Source organism: Temnothorax longispinosus, chromosome 3 (assembly GCF_030848805.1).
Source record: "Temnothorax longispinosus isolate EJ_2023e chromosome 3, Tlon_JGU_v1, whole genome shotgun sequence".
NCBI lineage: Eukaryota > Metazoa > Arthropoda > Insecta > Hymenoptera > Formicidae > Temnothorax > Temnothorax longispinosus.
This window is the reverse complement of record NC_092360.1, coordinates 414,867-427,334: the sequence shown is the minus strand read 5'-3', so window position 1 is coordinate 427,334 and position 12,468 is coordinate 414,867. Positions and strand designations below refer to the sequence as shown.

At 36.1% G+C, this 12,468-nt stretch overlaps 2 protein-coding genes across 6 annotated transcripts; one reads left to right on the top strand and one right to left on the bottom strand.

Annotated features, from left to right (window-relative positions):
• Positions 1 to 53: 53 nt before the first annotated feature.
• Positions 54 to 6,544, bottom strand: LOC139809444 (uncharacterized). The gene is made up of 5 exons (XM_071772344.1): positions 6,228 to 6,544; positions 5,614 to 5,725; positions 4,501 to 4,724; positions 2,577 to 2,814; positions 54 to 2,494 (listed from the first exon to the last, which is right to left on the bottom strand). The coding sequence occupies exons 1-5, from the start codon at positions 6,542 to 6,544 to the stop codon at positions 1,787 to 1,789; spliced, it is 1,599 nt and encodes a 532-aa protein (XP_071628445.1). The 3' UTR covers positions 54 to 1,786.
• Positions 6,545 to 8,644: 2,100 nt separating this feature from the next.
• Positions 8,645 to 10,948, top strand: LOC139810167 (probable ATP-dependent RNA helicase DHX37). Of its 5 annotated transcripts, none has more exons than XM_071773487.1 (6): positions 8,645 to 8,894; positions 8,958 to 9,013; positions 9,151 to 9,348; positions 9,444 to 9,655; positions 9,735 to 9,832; positions 10,011 to 10,933. In XM_071773487.1, exons 4-6 carry the CDS (start codon positions 9,504 to 9,506, stop codon positions 10,118 to 10,120), a joined length of 360 nt encoding a protein of 119 aa, XP_071629588.1. In that variant the 5' UTR covers positions 8,645 to 8,894; positions 8,958 to 9,013; positions 9,151 to 9,348; positions 9,444 to 9,503; the 3' UTR covers positions 10,121 to 10,933. The 5 variants fall into 5 exon arrangements, with proteins under 5 accessions (XP_071629588.1, XP_071629587.1, XP_071629586.1 ...); XM_071773486.1 differs by having other exon boundaries at positions 8,648 to 8,894; positions 8,958 to 9,079; XM_071773485.1 differs by having other exon boundaries at positions 8,649 to 8,894; positions 8,958 to 9,069.
• The last annotated feature ends 1,520 nt before the right edge of the window (positions 10,949 to 12,468 follow it).

Genomic DNA, 12,468 nt, shown 5'->3' with positions numbered 1-12,468 from the left:
CCAAATTTTAGCCAAATAAATTAACGAATCTCATTAAACTTATGCTCGTTTTAATCAGTAAGATCAGCCGCAAGCTGGTACAGAGCCGGATTTTCCATTTTGGCTCTTAAAAAATTTATAATAAATAAAATACGGACTCGCAGCTAAGCAACCCGACAGAGGTCGGTAGTGTTACTCCTGTCGACCCTTAATGACATTTTAAGATTGTACTTAAAACGGTCTTAAATATGAATACCGGCCTAAATTTTTTAAAAGATTAAAACGTCTTATCTAAGTTGTTTGGAATAACAAAAACTTTTAGTTTTAATAAGACAAACATTATTTTTAGATAAGATTAGTGTTGAAGGGGCAAAACAAAAATTTAAAAGTTTACATAATACATACAGAAAAATAATTCAAGCTGAAAACTTACCAAGCGGATCTGCAAAAAAAAGCTAAAAGAAATGGCACCATTATGATGCTATGAATTTTTTAAGAGATTCATGTTTGATAAAACAGTGAGTGTTTGCGTATATAAACGCACATGCACATTAAGATTGGTTACATTAATTGTTTATAAAAAGTTAATATTTATTTATTTATTTAGAACTACCTCAAACTTGTGTTCCACTGTGGTAGAGTGTGCTTCCAATTCTGGAAATGAAAATAACACATCTCTCAGTAAGTTTCCAACAATTTTTTAGTTAATTAACATTTAATACGATTATAATTTTTTATAAACAAAAAATAATCTTTAGATAAATCTTCTCGAAAAAGAAAAAGACAAAACGATTTATTAGATAATGCTCTTGAAAGGATTGCTGATGCCCTTAGTACAAACCAAGAAACAACAATATCAGTACCGCCTCCACCACAAGTAGATGAAATTGATGCATTTCTAATTATGTTAGGCCATAGAATAAAAAAATTATCCCAAGAAAAGCAAATGGAAGCAATGCAGAATCACTTACAATTATCTTTCAACTACTTAAAAGAGTAACATTAATATTTCCATTACTTAACAATATTATATAATTTTTTTTAGATCTATATTTTTTTCTCATATATAATATAGATAAAATATCGAATTTAAACAGGCATTGCATATTTTTTGGTGTTTAATTTCTATGTAATGCAGCCTGTGCAATTTCTAGAATTACAAAATATTAATTTTTTTTATTACTATTCGTATTACATGGATACAGTATTGAATTACAGAAATAATTTTTTTATGTTTGTTCAAATAAGATATGTTAAGTGTTACATAGAAAATATATTGACATAAATTGATTTTTTAAAATTATTTTTTAACTTAAGACTGCAAAAGATCTGGAAAAATAAGCATTATACATAAGTATACATAAGTGTGATTACAAATGTGATATTACGACATATTATATGATATAGTGATATAAGTATGTGATTACAAATGTGATATGACATTATATGATATATACTACGTTTACGCGAGCGTTATATACTTCTGTAGTAACTTACGATATATCACTCGTTTACGCGGAGTAAATTATCGTAAGTTACTACAAAATCCCGTTTACGCGAAGAAATTATCGTAAGTTACTACAGAAGTAACGCTCGCGTAAACGTAGTAATAGTAATATATAATTAAAAATGTGGAATGTAATTATATATAAGTATGTATTAAAAACTCCAAGAATTTTAGTTTTATTTTTATCTCTTATTTTTTACTATGTTAGGCATACACACTAATTAATAAATACAACACAATACATGTAATAAACTGAATAAAAAATTTTCATACTAATATATAGGTAATTTTAAAATTTGTTTAGCACTGGTCAAACTGCCATGGCACAGCACCTTCACTGTTAAAATAATGACAAAATTCATTACGTATTTTGATAGCTGTACGTGAACTATTATTTGTACTGCATCTAGTGATATCTGCTAATGCACTGTAGTTAGACAAATCTTGCCTCCAACTACCAGGAATAAATCCTTCAGGTCCATCACGATCTACCATTGTTTCAAGTATATATTCAGAATCTTCATAGTTTATTCGAAGCCAATTATGTAAACACACAAGAACTTGAATGAGTGTCGCAGTTTTATCTATTTTGCAATCAATATGTCTTCTCAAAATTCTCCATTGGCTACTGAGTATACCAAATGTATTTTCAATTATTCGCCTTGCTCTACTTAAACGATAATTATAGATAATTCTGTCTTCATTAAGACTTTTCCCTGGATAAGGTCGCATTAAATATTCTGATAAAGGAAAGGCTTCATCTCCTATTAATACGTAAGGCATATCAACTCCTTCAAATGACAAAGGTTCCCATTCTGGCAAGTTCATCTCTTTATTTATGACTTTTTGTCCTATTAAGGAATCTCTGAAGATTCCACCATCACTTCGTCGTCCATATGCACCAATATCAACAAAAGTAAATCTATATTTAGCATCACAAATAGCTAAAAGCACAATACTGTGACAATTTTTATAATTATAATAAGAGGAACCAGCATTAGCAGGACACTAAAATAAATAATTGAAAATGTTTTTTCATTATTACACAACAAATTAAAAAAATACATATATAATAAAATTCTTCATATACCTGAATTACTATATGTTTCCCGTCAATTGCTCCTATGCAATGATTAAAATTCCACAGATCCTCGAATTTTTTTGCAATACGTAACCATCCATTTTTGTCAATATTTGATGGTAAAACTTCTGGTTGAAGACAATTCCATATTGCTTGACATGTTTCTGATATAATATTACTCACAGTAGTCAATCCAATTAAATATTGATAATGTAAAGAAGTCATCGAATCACCAGAAGCTAAATATCTAAAATATATATGTTATAGTCAAAGCCCGAAACGCAGGTATTCCTAGGATTGACTATAGTCAATTCTGGGGAACGACCAAGCGTCTTGGTCAAAGCCCGAAATAAGTTTTGCGTTTCGGCTTTTAACTAGTCAATCTTAGGAATAACTAATACGGCTGGTTAAAGTTAGAAACTAAAGAAAAATCACTTCGGCATTTGACTAGTCAATCCTAGGAATAACTAATACGGCTGGTCAAAGTTAGAAACTAAAGAAAAATCACTTCGGACTTTGACCAGTCAATCCTAGAGACCCTCTCCAGGTCTCTAAGTCAATCCTATAGGTGTACTGGTAAATCTGTGGCCTCCTCACCGATTTCGTTCAACTTGGGCTTAATCGACGCGTTTTTGCACGAAACGACCGAATCTGGCAGAAAAAAGTGTCGCTCTGCCCCGCGAAGCGAGATATTAACGGTTAAAGTTGACAGGAATCAAGTTATGATTCCTGTCATACCGACGAGATGCAGCGACTACGACCATGCCCTGTGGCCACACGCGCATGCTCAGTAGCCGCACGCGTATGTAAAATTGCGCTAATTTTAAACTTAAACGAGGTGCCACATGGGTTCATGACGCGCTTTACAACTTAGCATGTACTTTAAGTTGTAAAGCGAGTTCCACGCTTTCAACCACGGGGGGGGGGTGCGAGGGGGGGGGGCGAAGTGTGTGTGTGTCCACGCGAAACGAGGTGCCACATATGGGTTCATGACGCGCTTTACAACTTAGCATGTACTTTAAGTTGTAAAGCGAGTTCCACGCTTTCAACCATTTAGGCTAATTAAGTTGTAAAGCGCGTCATGAACCCATGTGGCACCTCGTTTTGCGTGGACACACACACACACACAGACGAGGCGGTGCGAGGAGGGAGCCTTCGGCCCCCCTCTCGCACCCCCCCGTGGTTGAAAGCGTGGAACTCGCTTTACAACTTAAAGTACATGCTAAGTTGTAAAGCGCGTCATGAACCCATGTGGCACCTCGTTTAAGTTTAAAATTGGCGCAGTTTTACATACGCGTGGCCACAGGGCATGGTCGTAGTCGCTCATAGTCGCTGCATCTCGTCGGTATGACAGGAATCATAACCTGATTCCTGTCAACTTTAACGTTTAATATCTCGCGTCGCGGGGCATTAATAACAATAAGAATTTAATTTAGTAAAAAAAATCTTGATTTTATTTGTTAACAGTCACACAGTCCGAATTAAGCCACACCTAGGATTGACTAGTCAAAGTCCGAAGTGATTTTTCTTTAGTTTCTAACTTTGACTAGCCGTATTAGTTATTCCTAGGATTGACTAGTCAAAAGCCGAAACGCAAAACTTATTTCGGGCTTTGACCAATAGCGTTTTTTATCTTGGCTGCACTATCGCCTACTAGTGCAACACTAGTGCAACATTAGTGCAACGCTATTGGGTAGTGCAGGGCAGTGCAGGGCGGTAGTGCAGCCAAGAAAAAACGCTACAAGACGCTTGGTCGTTCCCCAGGATTGACTAGTCAATCCTAGGAATGCCTGCGTTTCGGGCTTTGACTATAACATATAGATTAATTTAAGTTACAAGTACATTATTAATTAATTATTAAAAAATATTAAAATTATTTAAATAAATAAATTATTGTAACAACAAAGATATTTATTGTATAAAAATGTTTTACCTCAAAGTAATTGATAATCGTTCTGCTGCTGAAATTGGTTCTCTGCATAAATTTTGTTTAGAAATTATAGGTCCCACCATAATTAGTAATTCCTCAAATTGTACACGTGTTATACGAAAATAGTTAAGGAATATAGAACTATCTAATGAAACTATTGGAAATAACGAATGGTAAAAACCATGCCTCTTTCGTTCTTCAAGTAATGGATTCACCCAGAACCGTTTCTTCGAATATACTTGTTTATATTGCTCATTTTCCAATAAAATTATTAAAAGTGCAGCATCAATTTTTTTTCTTTTTTCTCTTTTTTGTTTGTTAATTATTTTTAAACAATCATGTTGCCATAAATAATACTTATATGCGCAAACGTTCATTTTCCAATACAATAATTACAAATGTATTAATTTTTAGTTATTTGTAAGATTATTGAGTTATCTAATCTAACTGGTAATATCCTATTTTGATACACTCATATACACGGCTTGACGCTTGAAGTTGGAAAAATCGAACTTCTTGTTGTTGACGCTGGCGTCAACCGACCATCAGTGTGGTCACGTCAATTTTGATCACGTGACCTATTTTGACGCTGAAAATGAGCGTCGAGCGTCAGCATGAAAAGGCACCTTATATTATAACAAACTTGACAACGTGTAGGTCATAAAGTAATAAATAATATACGGTGGTCGACGATAAATACAAAGGTATATAGTCAGGGATGTATAAAGTCAAATTTGTACAAATAAATATAAAACGTCGGTCAACAGATAAAAATAAAAATTCAAAAAATATAAATCAGCGGTAAAATAAATACATAAAATTGTAAAAAAGATTGAAAACTTGTGGAAAAGCAAAGCGTCATGGACATGGTTTACATTACAAATAAATATAAAACGTCGGTCAACAGATAAAAATAAAAATTCAAAAAATATAAATCAGCGGTAATAAATATATAAAATTGTAAAAAAGATTGAGAACTTGTGGAAAAGCAAAGCGTCATGGACATGGTTTACAGTTTATCCAAGATAGAAACATATATGCATGGTGCAAAAACTCTGTATCGGCCTGAGAGTTCAAACCGTTCTTTTGCAATTTAATATACAGCATCTCTGATACCAATCGCTTCGATAAAAACCTTTCCTTATCCAGAATTTCGACGTTATCCCAGTCAAAGTCGTGATTGAAATCTAATCTATGTTCGGTAATGACGGAAAGATTTGTCGTGTTTCTACGAATATGATTACGGTGTTCAGTAATTCTCGTTTTAAGTTGCCTCAAAGTCTGGCCCACGTAAGTCGCGTCACAATTTTTACATGAGATTCAGTACACGACGTTTTTGTGTGATTGAGTAGGAAGAATATCCTTCTGGACTTTGATATAATTATTTAATTTATTCAAGCTATAAAATGACAGGTTGACATTCAGATCCGTAACCACGCTTTTAAATTTCTCCGATATATATGGAACATAAGGTATACAGTGAACCAATGGCCACGGCTTTCTTCGTTAGTAGGTGGAGGTTCATTCTGTATACGTGTACGTTTATAAAGTAAAGATTTTATTCTTGTATTAATAGTGTCGAATATGAACGTCAATGGGTAGTCATTAGATAGCAGAGTGTCAATTATGAATTTTATATTTTTTTGATGGTATCTAGGGGGTGAGATAATAAAAAAGCCCTATCGACCATGCCCATGACAGTGCCTCTTTTCTGGGAAACAGGGTGTTACGACATAGAATTAAGATAACGGCCTGAAAACGTCGGTTTATGAAACCAATCAAATTCCAGACCGTTGTTGTCTTTAATCAACGTTACGTCAAGAAAATTTAATTTGTCTCCTCCTACTTCAACGGTAAACTGTAACCACGGATGATAAGAATTAAATGCTTGTAAAATTGCGTCAATAGAGTTACGAGGTACAGCCATCGCAATGTCATCCACATATCTGCAGTAAAACGGCAACGTAAAGGTAAATAATTGCAACACACTGTTTTCCAGATCCTGCATAACGATGTCAGCAACGATGGGTGACAACGGAGAGCCCATGGGAGAACCAAATTTTTGTTTGTATATGATATTGTCAAAGGTAAAGAAAGTTGAATTCAAGATTAATTCTATAACCCGCAAGAATTCAACCTTAGGAATATTACAAATTTTAGAGATATGTTATTCCCATCTGTTAGAAATACTTTCAAGAACTAAATTTGTGGGGATATTAGTGAATAATGAAATAGCATCGAGCGAAATAAAAGTGTAATCATTATTAATATGTGTGCCGTTAAGTTTCGTGACTAGTTCAAAGCTATTTATTTATGTGGCTATTAGGCTTCGGTGTACTTGTAGAAATAATCTTGTGGAGAAAATGAGCTAACGCGTATGTGGGACTATCGATAGAAGAAACAATTATTCTGAAAGGATATCCGGTTTTGTGTATCTTGGGTAAACCATAGGCCCTCGGCAGGACACCATCACTGCATAAAAGTTGTTTATATTTTTCTTCAGATATATATTTATGCTTTTTCCATCTCACAAGTGTGTCTCTAATTTGTTTCGAAAGCTGTTTGGTGGGATCTTTAGAAACTTTCATATATGTATCTGTGTCTTGAAGGATATCTGTAATTTTGGTAAATGTTTACAATTAGGGCCTGAGCTCCGATGACCTTGACCTTGACATATGTTGTCAAAGTTACCCTCCTGAGTGACCTTCAGAAGGTTTTAGTCGGGGGTCGCTTCTTATTAAAAAGTTATAAACAAACAAAGTTTCAAAAATATAGCAGTTATTTTAAGTACTGAGAGGCATAAACGACTAATATTACGTTTTTTTTTTAAAGCGGAGAATACTTTATTTTGCGAGAAAGTCGCTGCTTACCAAAACACAACATTTAAAGTAGTAAAGTGTTGATAAATTGAAGTCTTTTTGTTAAAGCAGAGAATAAGCAAAGAACTTACATGGGTTAGATGACGCGCTTTAAACAGTTGAATACTTTTAAAGCGCGCCATCTAACCCATGTGGCATCTCGCATATTAACTTTCCACCCATGAAAAGTTCACGCATACATTTTTCACGCGAACCGAGGTTTACCCACACCCCCCCTGCTTTCGGGGAAGGTGCGGTAGCCCCGAAATAGTTCACGCATACACTTTCCACGCGAACCGAGGTTCACGCACACCCCCTTTGCTTTCGGGCCGGCCCGAAAGCGCCCCGGGGGGGGTGTGCGTGAACCTCGGTTCGCGTGGAAAGTGTATGCGTGAACTATTTCAGGACTACCGCACCTCCCCCGAAAGCAGGGGGGGGGTGTGCGTAAACCTCGGTTCGCGTGAAAAGTGTATGCGTGAACTATTTCGACATACATATATATTAGTTATTTATGCCTTCCAATACTCAAAATAGCTGCTATATTTTCCAAACTTTTTTTGTTAATGACTTTTTAACGAATAGCGACCCCCGACTAAAACCTTCTGAAGGTCACTCAGGAGGGTGACCTTGACAACATATGTCAAGGTCAAGGTCATCGGAGGTCAGGCCCTAATTGTAAACATTTACCGTAATTTTTTGTTTATATATCTCCTTGTCTAAGGCTACCGTGCAATTGCCCTTATCTGCTCTTGTAAAGACAACCCTAAGAGCACAGTTGACGGAAAGTCGACGGTAAGTCGACTTTTATAAGTCGACTTCTAGTCGCCTTCTAAAAATGGCAGAAAGTCGACTAAAAGTCGACTTCTAAATAGGCAACTTCTAAAAATGGCGGAAAGTCGACTAAAAGTCGACTTCTAAATAGTCGACTTATAAAAGTCAACGAAAAGTTGACTTTTATAAGTCGACTTCTAGTCGACTTCTAAAAATGGTGGAAAGTCGACTTTTAGTCGACTTCTAAATAGTCGACTTATAAAAGTCAACGGAAAGTTGACTTTTATAAGTCGACTTCTAAAAATGGCGAAAAGTCGACTAAAAGTCGACTTCTAAATAGTCGACTTATAAAAGTCAACGGAAAGTTGACTTTTATAAGTCGACTTCTAGTCGACTTTTAAAAATGGCGGAATGTCGACTAAAAATCGACTTCTAAATAGTCGACTTATAAAAGTCAATTTTCCGTCGACTTCTAGTCGACTTCTAAAAATGGCGGAAAGTCGACTAAAAGTCGACTTCTAAATAGTCGACTATAAAAAGACGGAAAGCAGTCAAGCGGCGCGTCATCAATATGGCGGCGAATCTCGAGGAGGCTGGAGGAGAAAATTAATGTTTACGCGAGTGCAAGGAATACATGCCGCGAGACAGGACACGATAAGACGTCGAAAAGCGCCGCGCTATCAACCACCGCCACGAAACGTCGTCGTCGTCGTCATCATTGTCTTCCCGTTGACTTCCTCGATTAGATCAGAATACTGGAATTTGACTGTATGTATGTTGCAATATGTTTGAGACGGTTGTCTACATTGTCTACAACAAGAATTGTTACAGAATGCCGTTACCAACCGACATGGAAGCGAAATTGCTGCGCCAGATAGTTCTTGCAGGTATGGCGGATCTAAAAGAGGATCAGGATAAGGTCAAGTGGAAATATGCTTTAGAGGTTAGATATGGTGTGTTATTAATTATCATCGATAATTAAGACCTATTGAATGCGACCTCTCTATTCTAAACCATCTTTCAGAACACCATCAGAAATGGAGGAACCTGGTTCATGCATTCTTCGTGCGTTCTACGGAAAATCAGTCCGGAATAGGTGGTTTATAAAGAGGTGTACGAAACGAATAAGATGTATATGCGAGGTGTCACGGCGATAGAACCCGAATGATTGCCGAAATTCGCTATGCCATCTTAGTGAATCATTGGTTGATCCACCGCCAAGGTATTTTTATCACAATTGTTGCTTTATAATGTTTTCCCTATTTATTTATAAAGATATTAATCTTCATTATGATCGAATATTATTCTCATTTATAGATATAATCAAGGAACCGGGAAGATCATTTGCCGCGTGTCTGGTACATTTGGAAAGGCCGGATGGGGACTACCATCGATGGATATAGAGCATCTGTGGACGGTGTAAAATGGTTCGCGTATTTCTTCTTGGAGGGTCAAGTGTACCCTAAGCTGAAACGATTTGTTCCGTCGTTGCTGACGACACCTGGGAGCATCACCAAGTCATGGGCCAGGTAAATCGTTATTCTATCTCCTTTCGATTTCACGTTGATTCATCGAATAGATTACATCAATTCAATACGATTTTTTCAGATTGATACCACGCACTCAAGCAATAGTACAAACGTTGCAGTCGCAGGGAGTCGTGTCCAAATACAAACTGCTAGAAATCTGGGGTTTGGATGAAAAATGTGAGATTTTAATTTATTTAATAATATTTAGATATTATCATCGAGTAGACTTCTATACAATACTAGACCGCTGACAGGCATCTCGGCCGTGATGCTTGCCGCCATGTTGATTTTAGTCAAGATATGCTATACTACAGATTCTATACAAGTAGTTTTATACAAGATTTCTATACAATAGTCTGGCATATGCAGAATGTCCAAAAGAAAGGGTTTAATACTACAGGAGTAGTGGTTCGATTTCGGCATTCAAGTAGCTACACGTTGAGGCATGACTTACAAACTTATTGATAACATGTACCAATATTTAACACAAAAACATTCGCCTGCTTCGTTATGTACTGTAATAACGAATGCAGATAAACGCACATCATGAGCAACTGAACACCCGATAGTGACTTATTGTTAATTCAATATGGCCGCACCCTTCACTAACACTTGCACCTCGCACTCGCATCAGCTTTTCGGCAGTGCGTCCATAGATGTTAATGGTCTAGTATAAAAGTCTGTGGATATTATATATTTATAATTTTAGTTCTGTTGTCAGCTTACAAGAAGTGGCTACCGGAATCCGCGCACGCAGAAGTGGCACAGATATGACGGCACACAGTGGCCGCCTTTGTAATTAAGAATAAAACATTAGGATTGTAATTATACAGTTTTTTAGATAATTAAATTATTTTATATATGAAAAAAAATCGAAATGCATCGGTTTTAGCCTTCCAGCAAAGGGTCGATTGTGTATCTTGAAATAATGAGGTAAAAATTACAAAAGTGAGAAAATTCATTAGCGTATCTACGATTTTATTTATCAGAATCTAATAAAATCTGTTAACTTTTGTCATTTTCACCTCATTTCAAGATACACAACCGACCTCCAGACGTACGCGGCGGCGGTTTATTTTATCGACTTTAAAAGTTGGCGGGAAGTCGACTTTCCGTCATGACGGGAAGTCGACTTGAAGTCGACTTCTACCGAAACTGACTTGGCAGAGAAGTCGACTTTTTTAAGGACGAAAGTCGACTTGAAGTCGACTTGAAGTCGGCGAATGTCTCAAAAAACGCCGACTAAAAGTCGACTTTCCGTCATGACAAGAAGTCGACTTCCCGTCATGACGAAAAGTCGACTTCCCGTCATGACGGAAAGTCGACTTTTAGTCGGCGTTTTTTGAGACATTCGCCGACTCCAAGTCGACTTCAAGTCGACTTTCGTCCTTAAAAAAGTCGACTTTCTGCCAAGTCAGTATCGGTAGAAGTCGACTTCAAGTCGACTTAAAGTCGACTTTTTGCTCTTAGGGAATATTAGGATTGTTATTTATAAATAATTTCGTAGATCCTTTTTTCATATGAGATCTCCTTTCTATCAGAACATTTTTAACATGGTTAAATCTACTATACAGATGTAGGCTATACGCCTATACGGTCCATTTTGGAGTTACGAATTTCGAAAAATGTTTGATTGATAAATCAGATGTACGGTATATATTCTGCCAAAATCATTTGTATTTCTGCTGCTCTACTTCTTACGCAAGCATCTGTCGTAATTCTTGTTGAATTCTGCTGTATGTGCTAGTTTGCAACGATGCCGCTAGGTGGCGCATAATGGTAAAACTAACTCGTAAGTAAATTTCAGTTGGGATCTAATATAAGCATGAAGCAGGCCTCCGGCGAAGCAAAATCATGACATTCGCGACAATATCTTCGCCAGCAATGCAACGTAAGGCTCACCCAACACCACTGCAGTGCTATAAATATAAAAAATATTTTTGTAAATTATTTTAATCTTCCTAAAAAATATTTTAAAAATATTTTGTGCTGTATGGGTAGCAGTAGACGATGCTACAAATCTGGCGCGAATATGTTGCACTGCGATTTGCGCAAGCATCCGCCGCATTTCTTGCACTATTCTGTTATATGTAAATGCATACATATATCTCCCACAATTCTGTTGCACTACGACGAGCGCAAGTTTCTGCCAACAGAAAAATAGTCAAAGTTGGAAATAGAAAACGCATGATCTGCCCGAAAGTTAATGCACGACTTTTCGTGCAGTCTTACAGCAGAATTGCAATGGAAATGTTACCAGGGTATTTATTGAAAATAAATACATATTGCCTGAAATAAAAACAAAATATTAATAACAACTTTAAATAAATGTTAGAATTAATATTACGGTAATCTTAATATAATATTGTAATAAAGTTGATAGTACGTTTAAATATTTATCTCAAAAACATTACAGGAATGATAGAAAAACCTTAGCGCAATGTTATTTGCAACGTTATGGCACTCCCATTTCAACATTACTGAAATTTCGGAATCGTGGTCAAAGTATGTTCATAATGATGTTCTATACAACATTAAAAACTACATATTTAAGAACATTACAAGTTCTAGAATATCGTTGCAATAACATTGTAATAGTGATTTTTTGCTTACTGGGTAATCTATATAAGCCGAAGGCGTGTCCTAAAATCAGTGAGAAGGCCCTCGCCTGCCTACTTGTGTACTGTTTATACACATGTGTATAATACATGTGTATATATAATACATGTGTATAGTACATGTGTATAAACAGTACACACGTAAGCGAGGGAGGGGCTATCGCACCTCCCCCGAAAGCAGGGGGTGGGGGTAAA